Source organism: Nothobranchius furzeri, chromosome 11 (assembly GCF_043380555.1).
Source record: "Nothobranchius furzeri strain GRZ-AD chromosome 11, NfurGRZ-RIMD1, whole genome shotgun sequence".
Classification (NCBI taxonomy): Eukaryota; Metazoa; Chordata; class Actinopteri; order Cyprinodontiformes; family Nothobranchiidae; genus Nothobranchius; species Nothobranchius furzeri.
Genome location: NC_091751.1, coordinates 53,665,546 through 53,685,072, shown reverse-complemented (window position 1 = coordinate 53,685,072; position 19,527 = coordinate 53,665,546). Strand labels below are relative to the sequence as shown.

Below are 19,527 nucleotides of genomic sequence, written 5' to 3'. Positions count from 1 at the left end.
CTCAAAATGTCATCATATGACCGATAAGTAAAAAGTTTGAGACATTTTAGTATATTTGGCACAACTTGTGAAGTATAAATTTGCCCTGTGTAGTGAGCGTATGATGTCCTCACAGCACATAGCTACATATAGCTAGACTGCTAAAAACATCAAATAAATGTCTGCAAAATACTTTGCACCAGCAATGGCGTCCGCTATATTATGTGACTTCTTGGACAAAGAATCTTCATACATGCATTTTCCCCTAAACCCAAACAAACCGAACTGTTAACTTTGGAAAAGCACATTCTGGGTGATGCCGTCATCTACTAGACCTAATCAGCCAAGATCTGTGTTTCACTCCGTAATAATACTGCTTAGCAATTAAATGTATGCAGAAGTACTAAAGTTATAGTAATAAGAATAATATTAAGAATAATAGACCTCTTATCTGGCACACGAGTGTCGATATTCAAGAGAGAGAAGCCCTTTAATTTGTAATTTATTAATCATTAAACATTATTACATTATTCATACTGGTGAACAAGGACCACTTCTACAGAGGGACGTTCACAACATACATAGTATTATATACAGTGCAGTCTATTACAGTGGGTTGATATAAGTGTATCACCGGGATGAAGGGATGAGGAAAGAGGAAGGAGAGATAGAGGGAGGAAGGAAGGAACAAGCCAGGGTTATCTGGAGGGATGGTGAGCTCCTTCTTCTTTTAAACCACGGTGTAGTTTGATCTATAAAAGTTGAACCTATAGAGAGATAAGAGTGCCACGTTTTCACAGCTACTGTTAGGTGAGACTACTGGAAGTTGTGGGAATATCAAATGATATAATTATTGTTATGAGATGTTATAGAGAGATGCTAGAAAACATTCTAAGATAGATAGCCTCCTTGCAGGGCACGGAGACCCCGGAGGGCAGGCCACAGGTCAAAGATCAAAGATCAGAACGGCGTGCATGCTGCTGCAGACATTCAGATGTGTTCAGCCTTTCTAAAGGACAGGTGACCCCCACCTTCCCTCCGACTTCACCTCCTTCTGTGTTTAGGAATCATTTTTGGTGCTTTCCTCGATTTTATATATAAAAAATACAAAACATAACAGTGAAAAGAACTTTACGTTGTCCTCTTCTTCTCCCCTCGTCTGATATTTTTGTTTAGATTTTATTTTTTTCTTTGTTATTCTCCCCCAGTCACTTACATATTGACAAAGTTTACAATATCTTACAACTGAACCAGACTGAAAGATGTAATGTTTGACGTGTCCAATTGTAAACGAGGCTCCGATCATATTTCCAATTAGAGACGTTAACTAGGAGCTAACCAGTATTAAGCAACACAACAAGCCTATGGTGTGAAGGGAGCTGGCCAATAGTAGGTCTGCATTAACATGAGCATCCGCCCTCTGGGACAGATGGTTCCACTGGTTTGTCCAGCTTGATGTCGATCACTGAGAGGTGAACTGTTAAGGTAAAGGCACAGAGTAGACAAAATAAATTCAAACATAAACAAATATGTGATTCTTAGTGAACGTTTTGCAAATTTAAAGATGTGGAACACTGAAAAAACATTTTTAAACTATGATTTCTGATTATAATCGGTCATTCTGAATTTTTCATGCAGCCTGAACATGAAAATAGTCTCCTACACCTATCTCCTGCATTAGCTTCTGATGGAAAATAGATGGTGAAACTCTCGGATTTGAAAAGCCAGACCACGCTACTTCACACTGTCACTGAACATTCATGGACTCACTCATCTTGACTCACGACGGCGAAGGCTGTTGTTGGTTTAGCGTCCAGGAAACAGCAGAGAACATCTCAACTAGTAAAGGCTAACTGTTAGCATTAGCAACTCCACCACACATCAGAGCTCCTCCAGACTTGTGTTATTTGTGGAGATAAAATGTCATCGTTGCAAGTTAGTGGTAGAGTTGCATCGCTGTTATCCAATCAGAGGTGAGATGTCCAAATGTCAGGAAATAAGACTCCAAAACCTGCCGTCTGAAGCCTAGCTGGATCACTTCTAGTTCTTGGAAATGGTGCATCGGTGTTTTTTGCCCCCCGAGTACGACTTACAAGGCGTCCATTCCTACTGAAGGAATTATCATCTCTTTTTCTCTCAAGCATTAATATTTATCCTTTTCCTTTTACCTTATTTATATGTAGTAAATTTAAATTCCTAAAATAATTTCCATTTATCCACGAACATCTATTTTTTTCAAGTTCTTCACCTTTTCTAAAGTCCTTCCTCCTTCACACATCCTGCTGTCACTTCCCTTACAACCAATGTGTGGCGCTCCACCTTTGCATCCACAAATCTTCCCTTCTTTGAGCATTTCTCTCCTCTGAAGCATAAATGGATTAATAGCTGATGCCTTTGCAGACAGTTGGCTGGTCTGGCTGTTTGCGCTAGTGCCAGCAGCCACTAAGAGATTAAAAATAAGCAGCCTGTTTCTGAGTAAGTCGGTCCTCGGCGCAGTGATTCAGAGTGGCTGTAAAGGATACTGCCTTCAGGATTTGCATCGTCCAGGCTTTCCATTCCAGGTAGGGCGGCTGCAACTCGACGAAACAGCTGGGAGGAGAAAGGGCGAGGACAAAAAGGAAGACAAAAAGGAAGAGGAAATGTGAAGTAGTCATTGCTAACAATCGTTGAGTCTTTTGTCTGTTCATTATTTCTAGGTGTATCACTAGACTTTTGCTAGAAGTACAATAGATTATTTCTTAAGAAGTAATAAATGACAAACTGCATGATTTTTTTAGAATATAAGCATCATAATAAAACTTCTGTCAGCATTGTAGTGTTTTTATTTTGTAATGTGGTTATAAATTATTATCACCACTATATTTTTTCCACAAGGTTTTTAAAGTTACAGTAAAAGCCCCATTAGGCATCACACACTGGTGAAACTGCATCTCTGCATTTGACCCATCCCCATGGGGAGTGGTGAGCTGCAGCTGTGGCTGCGCTGAGGAACTAGTTGGTGGTTTACATTGATTCTGTTAAAAAAAAGGCAATTTCTGATTCACCAGTAAAGCTGACAATCATTTACAATCATGTAGACTTAAAAAATAAATTTTACTGCTTGAAAAACTATTTAAATGAAGCCATTGTGTTCTGATGCTTCGTACTTAAAGGGGCATTATGGAAGTTTGACAGCCAAAACATGTACATAAATAATAAATTTCTTCTTCATACATTCCCCTGCAATGCCCTGGTCCTGTAAAATGAGCCCTGGCATTTTTACTGTGATTGCCTATTTTTCTGTAAAATCACAGAAAAAGAGAGCTGCTCGGGTCGAGCAGGCTGCTTCATGCGCGTTCACGCTCAGGCATAGCCCTCCAAACTGTTCTTAAATGGTACAGATACAAAAACATCACTGGTGCGTCAGCTTGCCTGGTAAGACATTGGACTTTTGTGCAGAAGACCTGGGCTCGATTCTGGATTTGAACATAGTTCATCTAGAGTTTCTTTTTTACATTAATGGTATATTTTTTTAAAGTAAGATGCCCAAATTTTTATTTGAGACTCACCAAACGGCATTGAATTCACAGATAAAAAAGATGTGGGTTCAACTTTCATTTTGGAACAATTTTTCAAGAGCATGCAGGAGGACTGACCCATCATAAACCTTTGTCAGCTGTGCTGAAGAGAAAGGTACAGAACCAAATTATTGAATTAATTAGCTGCGCATTCTCCTGTCCTCTGTCCCCCCCCCCCCCCCCCCCACACACACACACACAGAGCTGACTGTCTCAGCTGTTATTTTCGTTAAGGAGTGTGCACGTACAGCATGCGCACGAGCCTACTATTGAAGCTGCCGTTATGCTTTTGGCCTGAGGGGGCAACTGCGAGCATAAAAATTCAAAACTCCGTAACGTCCCTTTAATCATCGTTATACTGTCTTGTACATTTGATTCTACGTACTTTAAAGGGAGTTTTGGCTTGCTTTTAGCACCACATAGTGTCAGTTTGTAAAACAGAAAGCAAAACGTATCTCCTTGTTGTGCGTTTGTCTTTTTAAAACCTCAATCTAACTGCTGAAATGTCTCCTCAGCCTTCCTTAATGTCTACAGGAGTGATTCATCACTAAATTAAACAAATCAGCTGTGTTCATTATCTAGAACATGCAGGAAACGTGCTGGAACCAGACTGCAGCGCCAGGTATGTCAGCTCAATTTTTTCTAAGCCCAACAGACTGGACCAGCATATTTAAAGTTGCAAGTGGGACATTCTGGCCACAAAGGGCATGTGGCCTTTCATTAACCCTGTCAAGGGTCATTTTAGCACATACTGGCTCAAGAAAATTATTTTGAAATATGAAAAGTTGCATATAATCCCTTTAGCAAAAATACCAATAATCCAGTTTTTCTTCACAGTGTCTATTCAGTTCGGCTGAAAAATGATCAACAGCTGCAGTAAATCTGAGCACTGCCCAAAACGCTGTGAAATGTGGTGAAACTGCAGCAATCACCTGTTTGACATTGGAGCCTGTCTTGGCACTGGTCTCGATGAACATGACGTTCAGCTCTTTGGCTCTCTGCTCTCCTTCTTCGATCGTGATTTGCCTGCAGGAAATTTAGGCCAGACTCAAGATTTCAGGCTGATTCATTCAGCTACTGACGCTTTGCTTTAACGGCAGCTAAATGTCGTGTTTTTCTTTTCACCTCTTCTCCTCCAGATCTGTCTTGTTGCCAACAAGCATGATGATGACGTCACTTCCTCTTTCGGTCCTGACGTCATCGATCCATTTGCAGGTCTGCTGGAAGGAATTCACATCTGTGGAGACCAGAGCATCACTTTAGGTCCACTTTCTTGCATCCCAGTGATGTTAAAATAAACAGCATCAATACAGTTAAACAGGAAGTCATTAACACGCACTTGTAATGTCGTAGACAACCACAGCTACTGTAGAGTCCCGTATGTAGCTGGGAATGAGGCTTCTGAAGCGCTCCTGTCCAGCTGTGTCCCACAGCTGCAGCCTGACCTGCAGGAGCACATACACACACTAAATCAGCTTGTGCATGAACTATCACACAATGCACACAAACCAAAAAGCTTTTGTCTGTGGGATAAGCTAGTATCTGCTCATGTGCAGGCTGGCAGAGGATAGAATCCCCACACACAAATAGCATTTACACTTGCTAAAGAAGATAATCCATAAGTAAGGCTTATATGTGGGAAAAAGTCAATGCACAAAAGCTATTACTACCAGAAATAACTGTCAGATAATCACGTTAAAGTGTGAAGAAGGCTGTAAATGGGCTAATCAAATCAGGGATTATTCAAAACAGAGTGGAAACTGGGACATTTGAAGACGATGGCTCACTTGAACCCGGAGTTTACACGAATTCATGATAATCTGACGCTTCTACATGCAAAATGTAAACCACAATCAAGATTCCCTACTGTTCGGTCTTCCAGGTACATGGTTTTTGACAGGAAGTCGATTCCAATGGTTGCCTAAGTGAGAGGAGAAAACAAAAGGAAATGACTCATTGGGAAAATTCTGATTTTTAAACTGAAATGGGATTCTGCACAATGTGACAGAGTAAATGCAATTAAATGAATGCAGTGCTTAAAATTGGTGTAGGTGGGGAGATCCTGTGATGATTTAACACAGTGAAACAGAAAAAAAATTCTCAAGATTTAGAATAATAGATCATTTGTTTCTTTTACACTGAAGATCAAAAGCAGTATTCCTACTAGAACTTCAGTCAACCTTAAACCTTCCTAGTGACCTAGTGGTAGAGTGTCCACCCTGAGACTGTGAGATCAGGGCTCAAATGCCAGTTGGGTCATACCAAGGACCTTAAAAATGGGACCCAATACATCCCTGCTTGATGCTCACCCTTAAGGGGTTGTTTGGGCAGTTAAACAACCAAACAGCCACAGCAGCAGCTCTCCACTCCCCACGGGGATGGGTCAAAGGCAGAGATGTAATTTCACCAGTGTGATGATGACTAATGACAAAATCCATCAGAACTTCAGTTCTGAGCCTCACCTGATACGTGTTGTCGAAGCTGTCATACATGAACCTAGTGATGAGAGATGTTTTCCCCACTGAAATGAAACACAAAGATGTTGATTTTTGTCAATAAATCATAAATAAATCAACATCTGCTATTAAACATTTTTTATTCAATAGCAGTGAATGATTGTCATGTTTCACTGCTGTTAATGTGAAGCTTAATCATAATTTTATTTAAACAATAAAGGAAAACTGTTCATGGTTGGGTCATGAATTCAAGTAAATATTATTAAAAGATGAAAACTAACTTTAACTCAAATTCTGAGAGCAGAAAATTAATCTTCAACATAAAATACCTACAAATTTTTATTCTGAATGTTTGTCCTAAAAGCACATCTGATGGGCCATTTGGTCTAATAAACGTTATTGCAAAGTAAAGGTTCAAATGTCATAGGTTGCGCTTAATCTTCACCAAAAAGCAATAATGTGTTTAAAACGAGGGAAACGACTAAACTAAAGAACTAATGGTGTTTTCATTATTGATTGATCCACTAATTGTTTCCCCTCCTTTTTCTTCTGTTCTTGACAGCATCTGAGAGGAAAACATGCCAAGAAAGAGTTCATGAACACAGAACATTTACGTGAGAGAATCTTTTTGAAACATTGGAAATATTCAGCAGAGCTTTAAGACAGATGGAGCTTGATTTAGACATATTTGTTTAGACACACCGGTTTCCAGCAGGAGGAAGAAGATGGGTGTTTTGTACAGCTCAGACAGCTGGCCTTGTGATGCCAGTGATGGGCAATGACCACGCCAGGCCTTGTTTCAGCACCATGGACAGCAACATCGCAGTACAGGCCACACACACAAACACACACACATCTGCCCTGCTGCTCACATATTTGTTATCTTAATTTGTGTGTTTCATTAAATTATCATCCCACTTCCTCCCTGTTTAAATGATTTCTGAGCATCTTTTCAGTCTCAATCTTTTATTAATCAGCCTTTTCTGAATTTGCTCCATCTCATCAAACCTCATCCACCTGAACAGATGGATTACTAGCATACAGTATAAGGTTGTGACGCCTGTTTTTTAGAAGGTTATTGACCGGACCGCCGGAGACTGCGTGGTTGGGAGATGCTACAGACATCGCCAGTCTAGGGTGTGTCCCGAACTGACACATGAGAGACTGTTTGTTATCAAAAATAAATAAATAAATGACATTTTAAATAAAGGATGATCGTCGTACAATAAAGGATCCGGTTTTTAGAAATAAGGGATGTAAACGATGCAAACTTAGGAGATGGAGATGTTTGACGGTCACTGCACTACGTCAAAACACACACGTCGACTGATGTGACGCGAATTATGACAATCTGCGACGAATTCACAACATTCACGGATATTTAGCGCAGTTTGCGCTCAAATGTGCGCAACCACAGCGATCGTATTTCATTCATGAGTTCATTTAGAGCAAATGCGGGTCTCTCTCTCCTCCCACACCCTCGGTTAATCAAATTTTCTGGTGCCACAAAGAGTGCAAGGCGTTGCATCCGCCCAGGCCGGTCCGGTCCATCTTCTAAATTCACTTCACCCTCCACACATGAACTCGGATTACATACATGTCCTTCAATATGCACGCATGTTTGATTGCCCAAAACGAAACTGACTCACCGCTCTGCTCTCCCAGAAAAACAAGTTTAAATTTCCTCAGGGGGTTCCCCAAATCTCCTCCGGCGGACATGATGCCAGATGAAAAAGCAGAACTTGGGTTCTTTTATGTGCTTTTATCGCTCGGTGTCTCCTTTTCCTTGTGTATGCGCACAAGGGGGATCCTCCTCTTCTCACAGAATGGTGGGAATGCAGCTCAACGTTCTCCTGTCATCTTAGAGCGCTTCTGCGCATGCGCGACCTCACCTATTTCGATCCCTCACCTTTCTGCTCGTCCTCAAGTTAATCAATAAATGTATAGACGCATGATCGGAACGTGTGTGGTTAATTGTTTAGGGTAATGCAAATTAAACGATGTTTTATGGTGACTTTATTCTCTTTACAGTAATTTTTTTTAAAGATTAAACTTTTTTTGTCAAAAAGCAGAAACTGCAAAATATGATGCGGTCAAACTTCAGATTAAACGGTTACATTTCAAATTAGCGCATTCACAAAGCCCCAATGAAGCACAATCCCACTCTGATTTAAAAAATTAAAATTATGAGATATTATCTCAATGAGCACATCATGTGTTGAGGCCTTATCGATGTACGTATAGATCTTGGATCCTGGACGTGGCTCTCACACTCATAGTGCACTCGCTACTCACGGGGTGCTGGATTTGGGATGGAACCCTCCATGGATGGTTAGGAGCTTCCGTGTCTTTACTGTGTCTGTATTTCTGCTTTTGGTCAGCTTATTATTCCTGCAGGATATCTGATTACTGGCAGTGCGTAGTTGTTTATCCAGGTCTTGTTCTTGCCATTGAGCTGACTATAGGACTTGCCTTACTCGTTGTAGGCTGTGGCTCCTTTCCTTGCGGCTTCATCAAGGTTGTCATTTTCTTGTGGGATACCAAGGTACTCGCAGCTGTCCTCAATGTTTGCTATTGTTACTTCAGAGAGGGAGACCCCTTCTGTGTGGACTACCTTCCCTTTCTTTGTCACCATCCGGCCACTCTTCACATGTCCGAATGACATTCTGATATCAGTGCTGTAGATCCTGGTGATGCAGATCAATGTTGATGTCTCAGTCATTCTTGGCATACATGTCATACATCTAGTGGAGGTGGCTGACTGTGGTTCCATTCTTGAGTCGGTATCCATTGCCAGTCTTGTTGATTATTTGGCTGATGGGGTTCAGACCTATGCAGAACAGCAGTGGGGACAGGGCGTCTTCTTGGTATGTGCCACATTTGATGGAGACTTGTGCAACTGGCCTCTAGGGTGGCTTTCCACAGCCCCACTGAGTTTCCAATGAAGGCTCTCAGAGTCCTGTTGATGTTGTACAATTCCAATCTTTCAATGATCCATGAATGCGGCATTGAGTCAAAGGTTTTCTTGTAATTAATCCAGATAAATAGATAGATAGATAGATAGATAGATAGATAGATAGATAGATAGATAGATAGATAGATAGATAGATAGATAGATAGATAGATAGATAGATAGATAGATAGATAGATAGATAGATAGATAGATAGATAGATAGATAGATAGATAGATAGATAGATAGATAGATAGATGATAGATAGATAGATTGATAGATTGATAGATAGATAGATAGATAGATAGATAGATAGATAGATAGATAGATAGATAGATAGATAGATAGATAGATAGATAGATAGATAGATAGATAGATAGATAGATAGATAGATAGATAGATAGATAGATAGATAGATAGATAGATAGATAGATAGATAGATAGATAGATAGATAGATAGATAGATAGATAGATAGATAGATAGATAGATAGATAGATAGATAGATAGATAGATAGATAGATAGATAGATAGATAGATAGATAGATAGATAGATAGATAGATAGATAGATAGATAGATAGATAGATAGATAGATAGATAGATAGATAGATAGATAGATAGATAGATAGATAGATAGATAGATGACGGACGGACGGACAGACAGACACACAACCATCTTTTGGGACATTTTTTATTTGGTTTGACCAAATGTATTATTCATAAGTTAAAAGGTTTATAAAACTTAACAAGATGGTAAAAGATGTCCATAATAGTGTTTTATGTCTTCAGAAAATAACAATTAATTGTAGCTTTTTATGCCATCATCCTTCATCCTGACAGAACTGAAATCTTATCCACCACAGTTTGACTTCAAAGATGCTATTATGATGAAAATGTTTTCACTTTTGAGTCAAAAATAAGATTGTATTACTTTTCCAACAGTTGCTGCTACAAGCTGTATTTGAGCTGTTTTTATCATGTTATGAATGCGTTGTGACTTGCTGTCACTTGTTAAAAAAACTTTATTTGTTATATTTTTGAGAAATGCAGCTTATTGTAATTTGTGTGAAATAAAAATGTCCAAAGTGAAGAAATAAACTGAAACTGACATCACAGACAGAATGTCACAACGTGCGGGTGAGGTGAGCGGAGGTGAGGATCCACATGCAGGTGAAGAAGGCAGGCAGGCAGACAGGCAGACAGACAGACAGACAGACAGACAGACAGACAGACAGACAGACGGGAATGGTTTAGCAAGGTTTTTAATATAAAACACGCTGGACATAAAACAATGAACCGACAAGACAAAAAGGACTGACAGGGTTTAAGTACAGGAGGAGCTGGGACCTTGGGTGATTGGGTGACAAGAGGGAGCAATTAACATGGGTACAGGACTGAAGAGAACGGAGAGACAGGACAGAGTGTGAGACAGAAGCAACCTGAGATTTGGTCTCTCGTTAAACAATCTCGTGCATCACCATTGCTTTGAGGGTGTCGGGAGAGTTACTCAAAAGTAAAATTTAAAAAACTCTACCTACTGCTTGCAGGAGAATTGTGCAAAATGTGCTAAAAATTGATGTTTGCATTAAATAAAAATCAGTAATGCATTCTCGGGAGTTTTATTCAGCACCTAATCATTTCCCAGAAGAAACACTTGAGCAGCATTTTGTGCCAAAGCACCTCATTTAAGCCTAATGGTCAAAATCAAACAGCTCTGCCTCCTTCTCCTTCCAGAAAGCAAAACTGCGGTCGATATATTTGCAGATGTCTTCATTATTGAAACAGGAGAAGTCTGTGTCGTTGCTGCTTTCTTCTGGAGAAGTGCCTTGAATGATAACTTTAGGCAGAGATTTGGACTCAGGCATTAGTAAAGAGGATGATAACGGGCAGCTGCAGGGTTTTGGTTCACCAAAGAAATGTGTTTTGAGGTCTTCAAAGCCGTCGCTCCACTGCTTCCTCCCAGACTGGATTTCTTGCAGCACAGCTTTGTGGAAATCCCGTACCTTTTCCCAGGGGAAGCTGCCCACATGGTCAAAAACTTCAAAGCAGAGGAGATGCCTCATCTTCCTCTCCTCCGCAGATAGGTCTTGCTCTAAGATGTGAAAGTACCCCAGCATAAAAAGGTCAAGGGTCAAGCTGTCATGGCTCATCGTGACACCATTCGCATCTGGCAGGAAGTGCTCAGGGGAGTAGGTCACACGGGGACGTGGATGTTGCGTGAGGTGTGACTGAGCATCTTTGAGTTTGCTCCTCCAGGAGTTCAGCGTTTTGGCCACGGCGCCTCGTTGTAGGCAGAGCTGAAGCAGGGAGGTGCTTTTCTGAGACTGTGCTGCTGTTTTCCCTGATGCTGCATTCTGTCTCTGATTTGCTGCTCTTACTGAGATAGCGTACGCAGACTTCTTCCAGTGGCTCAGAAACAGCACCACTATTCGCTCTTTTCGTAAACCTTTAGTGTCATAAACAGGAACGCATTCATTAGAGGCCTCCTGGCTCAGATAACCGATTTTACTGCTGCTTCTTCTAGAATCTTCCACCTTTTTCTTGCCTTTCAGCTCTCGCTCCACTTGTACAACCCCAGCCACTGGATAAACTTCACCAATCTGACCCTCAAAATTGGACCTGAGGTTTCTGACTGACACCCCAGACTGCTGGATCTCCCTCTCCACCCTCTCCCTCCGTGCCCTGCTGTAGCTGTCGTTCTCCACACGCTGGCTGAAAGCAGATGCAATCCCGATATGGGGCATCCTGCATCCACTGGAGGTCTCCACAGACATAGATTCCATCTCTTGGCCTTGTGGCACCAATCTCTGACCTAAACCACCTCCAGAAATGTTTTTAATCCCCTGCAAGCCTTTCATCTCTTCCACCACGCCTTCCACCATCCTCCAATCCCTTTCGTTTTCAGTTGTCTGTGTCAGATTTGACACCAGTAGCGACATGTTTGTAATCATCTCTGAGATGCGGCTACACCAGACGGGCATGGTCAGGTTGAGTTTTCCCTCCGAGTCCATCTGTTGTAGGATGTCCTTGTTGAGGGAAATGTTGACAATAGGATCCGGTAAAATTGCCCTTAGCTCCTCCGTTAATCGAGTCAGCTCCAGCTCGTAGGCCTGGCAGCGTTTCTGTAGGGAAACAGACTCGATCTGCTGCTGCAAGTAAACCAGGTCTTCCTCTGTCAGAAGCTCACCAAACGGCCCCAGGATGCCGCTGTGAGCCAGGGAGAACTTCCAGGCATCTGCTGACATGAAGCCGTTTGCAATGGCCTGTTGGAAGCACAAGCACGCCTTTTTATCCTTGGATGCATTTTTCTTCTGTTTTGATGTCACAGTGCAGCCACAAAGATGAGGCGTACCTGTCTCTGGTAGTCCTCCTCATGTCTCAGCCTGAACTGCAGCTGCTGCACCATCACCTGTCGTTTCCACTCGGGAATGGGGCGTCCGGCTCCATCATGAGTTGGCACCAGGGAGTCAATGTCAGCCAAGATCACGTCGACAGCTGGCGACTCCTCCAGCACCTCCTCTCTGTCAAGTCGCTGTCAGGGTTTAATATTGTCAGATGTGACCCTGCTCACCTTTGTGTCGGCAGATAGGATTTTAGAATTAAATCAGTGCAATAAATAACTTGTACATCTGTTTTTCTTATGCTTTTAGAAAAAGTAAATGTTTAGAAAATGTTTTTATTGAAACGTCATAAAAAAATCTTCTGCTGGCTTCTATGAGGGAATTTTTTATAATGAACTTTGCGTTTAATTTAGGTTTCTTTCATCCATTTTTTATGTGATTTCTTTTACAATTTCAGAATGTTTTTATATTTGTTGTGATTCTCCAAGTGAAATTATTCCTTCTATATTTGTTGTATACTAACCATTTTCAAATGGAAATAAATACTGGTTGTGTATACATTTTTTAGGTTTGTGATTCTAATATTGCCTTATTTTTTTCTCCATTATATTGACTTTTTAAGTAGTTCATGATTGTGAAAACATGATTGTTGAAACATATATTACAGTGATCCCTCGCTACTTCGCGGTTCGTTTATCGCGGATTCACGACTTCGCGGATTTTTTCTTTGGAGCCTTATTCAAGGGAAATTCGCCGATTCACGGTATTTTTCCCCGATTCGCTGTATTTTTCTATGCGAAATATCAATAAATTCCTGTTTTTTTTTTCAGCAATTTCATCATAAAATGCACTTTTTGTGATAAAACTATTAAAAAAACAAGTAAAAATACAGTACTATGTAAAGGGAGGGTTTTAAAAGTCTGAATACTGAATATGTACATATTAAATAAATACTGTAAATATGGTGTCCCTACTTCGCGGATTTTCACCTATCGCGGCCAGGTCTGGAACGCATATACCGCAATAAACGAGGGATGACTGTACTTTTATTTCCCCTTCCCTAACTGGCATCAGCAGAGATAGAATGATTGCAGTAAGCAAAACTGACCACAGGATGTCACTGTTACTCCGTTCTTACACAATGCACCTTTAAATGTTTCAGTTTATAACCCATGAAGATGAATTTCATTTTTGGTAAAAGTTCAAAATAGAATCCTGCATGTTTTTAATCAGTGTTTTGATAACTATTCTAAGTATGAGGTTATGAAAAATGTTTTTGAACTTAACGCAGACTTGGTGTTTGTTTGGACGGCTGGTCTTCCTTTAACTCACCGTTTGCCCGGTGAAGACAGTAGTGAGGCCGGCACGCTTCAGGCATTTAATAGCCTTCATCTGAGACAAAGGTGTGAGGTCCCTCTCTGGAGGTCTCAGATGACTGAGTGATGTCACCACTGGAAACAAATATAACAAAGGAGAAAGGTCAAACACTGAGATTGAATCAAGTTAAGATGTTATTTGTGCTTTCAAACATGCATTTAGGTCAAGTGTTGATTCTTTATAAGCTAATGAACATTTGAATAAAAATCATAATTGGTGTTTTTATTATAAGATCATCTCTGTGTCTACCTGAGGAGGCCAAATGAACATGCTGGATAGATTCTGTGGTGTGTTTCTTTGAGGTGGCAGCAGGGGTTAAGGGGGGGGAAAGGGAGGGTTCAGGAAATAGGGTTGGGCTGCGAGGCAGGGGGGGTACCTCCTTCACTGGCTGCTGACAAGCACACACAGCAGGGATGAGCCATGTTCTAAAGGACAGCACAGCCAAACCATAGCACATTTTTATGCATTTTTTATATAAATATTTATAACGGAAGCAGCAGCATGACAAATTACACTTACTATCAAATAATATTTTATGTATTTTATTAGTAAGGTCAAGATTTATTTTAGCCTCGATCACCTTGTTGATCTCCATGTTGTTGCTGCAGCTCATTCACAACTCAGCAGGTGCTTGTCTTCCTAAAAATGGCATAAATAGAAAACAGAGACTAGACAAAGTGGACCTCCAGTAGTGCAGATATGTGACACAAACAACACACACACACACACACACACACACACACACACACACACACACACACACACACACACACACACACACACACAGAGCTTAATGTAAAATTGCAGGCAGCGGCTTATAGTAATGGGAACCAAAACAGGAAGTGCTGATGAAACTGGATCCTGGATGATGAATGTAGTGTAGCCCCCACAGAGAGCAGAAGAAAGCTTGCTTGAGTTTACAGAGACCTGATATCTTGCTTTGGATCCCGAATCCAAGTATTTTATCTCCTGAGTAACAGATGACTGATGTCCACGCACATCCACTAGTGCATCATTTATCCTTATTCTGACGATGGGCTGCAGTTTACTTTGTAATAAAGAGCATCAGTCCCTATTTCCTGGTTAATTTAAGTTTAAATGAAATTTAAATAAGCAAATTATGTCACAAAATTTGAAGATTTGATTCTGCAATTCTTCAAATAAAATTATGGTGAGCAAACTTAATTTTATTTATTTATTCATTTGTTTTAAAATTTTGCATCATTATTACACAGAATATTGTTTCATAAATATTCAACGTATTTCCATGTGTTTATTTAAGTTGGACAGTCGGATAATTATTTCCAAAAACTGTAAAATAGCAAAGCTTCACAGAATACTCACTACACAGCCCTGAAGGCCCAGTGGGTTGATGTTGTCAGGAATTTTAAAGTGAAGAAAAAAATGTGATTTTGTAGACAACAAAACAAGAAAATCCAATTCAACAGCGGAGGATTACAGCCGACTCTGCGTCTGGTAGAAGCCAATAAACAATAAAACTGGTGAGCAGCTTCAACTTGACCCAAACCTCAGATGGGGGCCTTCTTTGTGTGCATAATTAAAGGAGTAGGATAGGATGACTTGGACCTGGAGGTATAGAACTTTGTGAATGTATGTGGGAGACACACCTGCTCGTGTGTGTGTGTGTGTGTGTGTGTGTGTGTGTGTGTGTGTGTGTGTGTGTGTGTGTGTGTGTGTGTGTGTGTGTGTGTGTGTGTGTGCGCACGTGTGTGTGCGTTTGTGTGTGTGTGTGTGTGTGTGTGTGTGTGTGCGTGTGTGTGTGTGTGTGTGTGTGTGTGAGTGGTAACCTGGTAACACAACTGTTTTCAGTCTCTGTAACTGCAAGCATGTGGCAGCCATATTGGATGTGTAGGTTAAAGTTTTAAACCATTTTGTTTTTGTTAGTTTTCTAAAACAAAAAACAAAATTAATTAAATCAACTCAGATAAACTTTTTTGGCCAGCTGTCCCATGTACCCATGCATGCCATTCTTCTGCAGTGTGCACCGTATGGTGACACAGGAAACGGTCACTCCAGGTTGGCTTTCTACTGCTTGATTGATTCTATTAATTTTCTTCAACCCTTCTCATCTGAAGACGCTCCTGTTGAGATGTTAACCTATGTGGACGGCCTGGACATCCGTGTGAGATGGTTGCACTTCCATCTTTCTTAAATTTCTGGATCATTTTTGCTACAGTATTTTGACTGATGTAAAGCTTTGCTGACCTACGTCCCAATCCTCACCTATGGTCATGAGCTTTGGGTAATGACCGAAAGAACGAGATCGCGGATACAAGCGGCCGAAATGAGTTTCCTCCGTAGGGTGGCTGAGCTCAGCCTTAGAGATAGGGTGAGGAGCTCAGACATTCGGGAGGGACTCGGAGTAGAACCGCTGCTCCTCCAGATCGAAAGGAGTCAGTTGAGGTGGTTTGGGCATCTGGTCAGGATGCCTCCTGGACGCCTCCCCGGGGAGGTGTTTCGGGCATGTCCTGCTGGCAGGAGGCCCCCGGGTCGACCCAGGACACGTTGGAGAAGTTACATCTCCAATCTGGTCCGGGAACGCCTTGGGGTCCTGCCGGAGGAGCTGGTGGAGAAGGCCGAGGAGAGGACAGTCTGGAGCTTCCTAGTTGGGATGCTGCCCTCGCGACCCGGACCCAGATAAGCAGAGGAAGACGATGACGACAACGACTTTTTTGTGTGTGAAAATTAACAAATCGTGTTTGCAATCATTGACCCACATTTGTGGGAGTATTTTGTAGTTATGGTATCTCTTGGAAAATGTTGAATCTGAAAGGAAGCTAAAGGTTTTCTGACACACACACACACACACACACACACATATATGTATATACTTGTCTATTATGTCGTTTTTATATATTTGAGCAACCATCAATAACAACCACACCACATTCAAGTTTCAACACTCATTTATTTCCTTTTTTTGTTTGTTTTGTTTTTTGACCGCTCTTTTTATTTGTCCACAGACATGAGAAAGAACTCCAGAACACTTAAAAGATAAACGTGAGTACTGAGATTAGGACAGGGACCCGCATCTGCTTTTTTCAAGCAACTCCCGAGCAAAACCGCCCACCTTGGGTCTTTCCCCAGATCTGAACACAGACATCTCGTCCACGATGGGTGGAAAACTGAACCCTCATCGGTGGTCTTTAGTCTGGGGTGATGCTTGACAAAGCAGCTGGGTCAGATATTCATCTCGGAACACAGAGGAAGTTTCATCATCTGTGTGATGAGACCGGACACTGAAAAGTTCATTTATATACAAGACGGAGCCAAGAGGAAGGTTTCCGGGTAATCGTTAAAAGGATCATGGATGACAATACTTTACAAGCAGCACTTGAGGAGTGGAAAGCTGTTGTCATTAGCAAGCTGTAAGGCAGGAGAGAAAGACAGGGTTCAGCAGAACAGAGGTGGACCTGCATGCTTTGATCCACAGCTATGACAGTTAAAGCAAGCCAAATATTAAATTATCAACGTATTCACCGTTCGGCATGTCCCAGCCAGCACGGTGTTTTTAACCATTCCCAGAATTTTCCACAAGCAGCTGTTGAACTAGTCAGACTGGACGCAGTGGCGCTGCTTTTGACTTCAGAAGTAAAACATTAAACCATCCACGTAAAAAGAAAATATTTTTTTTAATAAATAGTTTTAAAAAATGACTAAAACAGGTTCACTTAAAATAAAAAGGTTAAGTGCATGAGTGCATGAACAAAATGCGTTCCTCAAAAATTAACCAATAACACTTTCTATCAAGCTTTTCTCCCAGTGTACGTCTCAAAGAAAAAAAAACATTTGTAATAAACATGACCAGAGAAACGTAACATATTTGCTTCCAGAGGCTACATTGCTCAACAGGTTGGCTGGCCTGTGGCACTCAGAGTCCTGGAAGCTTTGATTTGGTTTATTTTCTCATCAGGTTTCACGTGAAACTGATCCGAAAATTTAGAAAACGGCAGGTGAGCCGAAAAGGCCGACTGGCTGGTTGACCAGGCCTTTACTTTCTTGGTAAAATTCAGACAAATAAAAGCTAAAATAATCTAAAATGTACAACCACACTTAGTTGATCCTACAGTCCACGGGTTCTGCTGCAGGAATCTGGTAAAAATCAAGCAGCTTTGAAACAAAAGCTAAGAGGGAGATTGTTTATAAAGGCAGCACTGACAGCTAATAATCACATATACACTGCTGTACCGCAACAGACAATATGCACTCTTTAAAGCCTTATCTAAAGGAAAACATGACGTGTTTTTAATATACCTATATGATTTTCCTCTACATGAAAGCTTGACCACAGACGATTCTAAAGGAGGAGGAACAAAAACAAGGTGAATCAAAGGGAGGCACTATCTGGTTAGTGGACTTACACCAACCAACCCCAGGTCCAGGTTCAGTAGAAATGTGATCCCATTCTGTGATGTAACTCTGCTGGTCCAGGACTGGTTTTAGGTCTACTGAAAGATTTTCATTAACTCATCTTGTTAACAGAGAACATACGGTAGAGGTTATTCATAAAGCCAGCGTCCCCCTGATTTTTTACATTTTTCGTCAGTTTATTGGTACAATGATCTAATCAGCTTAGCAAAAATACAAAACTGAGATACTACTAAGGAAATTTTATGTTTATGTTTATTCATTTAGCAGACGCTTTTATCCAAAACAACTTACAATTTATAACCTATAGGGCATGTTGTGATCTGTGGGGGAAAGCGGAGTACCCGGAGGAAACCCACGCATGCATGGGGAGAACACGCAACTCCACGCAGAAAGGCTGCAGCTGAGTTTCGAACCTGCAACCTTCGTGCTGCGAGGCAACAGTGCTAACCACTGCGCCACCATGCAGCCCACCAACCTGTGTGGGACTACACATAAAACAAACGAGGCACACGTTTTCCACGTTTAGATGCCACATTCCACATTGCTCCTTCTGAATCTGAGGTTTGTTTCCACGTTTTCGTGATCAAAGGTTTGTTTTACTTAAATTTACTGTTTGTTTCTCTTCTTTGTGCTTCAATGTGGAAATCTTCTTCTGGCTTCCGATTCTTACGCATCGCACAACCAGACCAGTCTTTCGCTCTTACTAAAGAGAAAAGGTGAACTTCTCAAATCAAAACTTATATTAAAAAAAGAGAATCGTCTACAAACACAAATGTACAAAGTAATACGATAAAAGAGTCCTTTGGTTAAAATAAATAATGAAAAAGTTACGCAAATTTATTTAAAAAAAAAAACAAAAAAAAAGGAAACATTAAAGTGCCATGCAACAGCGGTCTTGTTACAATAAACTGGCTAAAAGTGCAAATTATTACTAATGACATGAATTCATTCCTACTTAAGTTTGTATTTTTAACAGGAATGTCAGTAAAAGCACATCAGAAGCAAGGCAAGGACAAAAGCCGTCTCTCCTTACAGTTAGCTATCTTTGCCTTATTTGAGCCAATGAATCCAGTTTTCATGAAACCATTTAAACGAAATGAGAATAACGTCTTTTTGATCCCTTCTCATGCTACTTTTCAAGCTAATTCGATCCACAACAGTGACTTCTCTCTTTGTAATCTGAAACACTTTGTGCTGCAGAGCATCAAAACTGAGGTATTTTACAGTGTATGGATGGTGGTTAAATATGGATCTATTGTCCTTCCTGACACATAGAAAAGGTCCGGTTTTGTGTTTTTCCTTTGCACTTCTGATCCAACACGTGGTTAAAATTTCTACCGGGAATTTTTGTAACAATGGATAAGACGGGGACTAGTCTTAAACTACCTCTTTACAGATAACACATCCCTACAAGTAGATTAAAACTAATCAGAACAAGTCCCAACTTCCAGCAGAAGGAGGTTATTTAACAGTTT

At 40.8% G+C, this 19,527-nt stretch overlaps 2 protein-coding genes across 2 annotated transcripts; both read right to left on the bottom strand.

Annotated features, from left to right (window-relative positions):
* Window positions 1-912: 912 nt before the first annotated feature.
* rab6bb (RAB6B, member RAS oncogene family b) lies at window positions 913-7,843 on the bottom strand. The gene is made up of 8 exons (XM_015956952.3): window positions 7,642-7,843; window positions 5,999-6,057; window positions 5,404-5,457; window positions 4,876-4,981; window positions 4,662-4,773; window positions 4,469-4,562; window positions 2,502-2,568; window positions 913-1,444 (listed from the first exon to the last, which is right to left on the bottom strand). The coding sequence occupies exons 1-8, from the start codon at window positions 7,709-7,711 to the stop codon at window positions 1,380-1,382; spliced, it is 627 nt and encodes a 208-aa protein (XP_015812438.1). The 5' UTR covers window positions 7,712-7,843; the 3' UTR covers window positions 913-1,379.
* A 2,682-nt stretch (window positions 7,844-10,525) lies between these two features.
* On the bottom strand, window positions 10,526-14,082 carry espnlb (espin like b). The gene is made up of 4 exons (XM_070541883.1): window positions 14,037-14,082; window positions 13,616-13,734; window positions 12,295-12,474; window positions 10,526-12,205 (listed from the first exon to the last, which is right to left on the bottom strand). Exons 1-4 carry the CDS (start codon window positions 14,080-14,082, stop codon window positions 10,634-10,636), a joined length of 1,917 nt encoding a protein of 638 aa, XP_070397984.1. The 3' UTR covers window positions 10,526-10,633.
* Window positions 14,083-19,527: the final 5,445 nt, after the last annotated feature.

What these genes read in the sequence shown, in the direction of transcription:
- rab6bb (XM_015956952.3), bottom strand. Translation starts at nt 7,711, where the DNA reads ATGTCCGCCGGAGGAGATTTGGGGAACCCCCTGAGGAAATTTAAACTT. An exon ending in GCTTCGACAACACGTATCAG is followed by an intron (nt 5,458 to 5,998) that starts GTGAGGCTCAGA and finishes CCTCTCACTTAG; the next exon opens with GCAACCATTGGAATCGACTT. An exon ending in CGATGCAAATCCTGAAGGCA is followed by an intron (nt 1,445 to 2,501) that starts GTATCCTTTACA and finishes TTCACCTCTCAG; the next exon opens with TGATCGACATCAAGCTGGAC.
- espnlb (XM_070541883.1), bottom strand. Translation starts at nt 14,082, where the DNA reads ATGGCTCATCCCTGCTGTGTGTGCTTGTCAGCAGCCAGTGAAGGAG. An exon ending in GTCAGCAGCCAGTGAAGGAG is followed by an intron (nt 13,735 to 14,036) that starts GTACCCCCCCTG and finishes ATTTGTTTCCAG; the next exon opens with TGGTGACATCACTCAGTCAT. An exon ending in CTGTCTTCACCGGGCAAACG is followed by an intron (nt 12,475 to 13,615) that starts GTGAGTTAAAGG and finishes AAACCCTGACAG; the next exon opens with CGACTTGACAGAGAGGAGGT.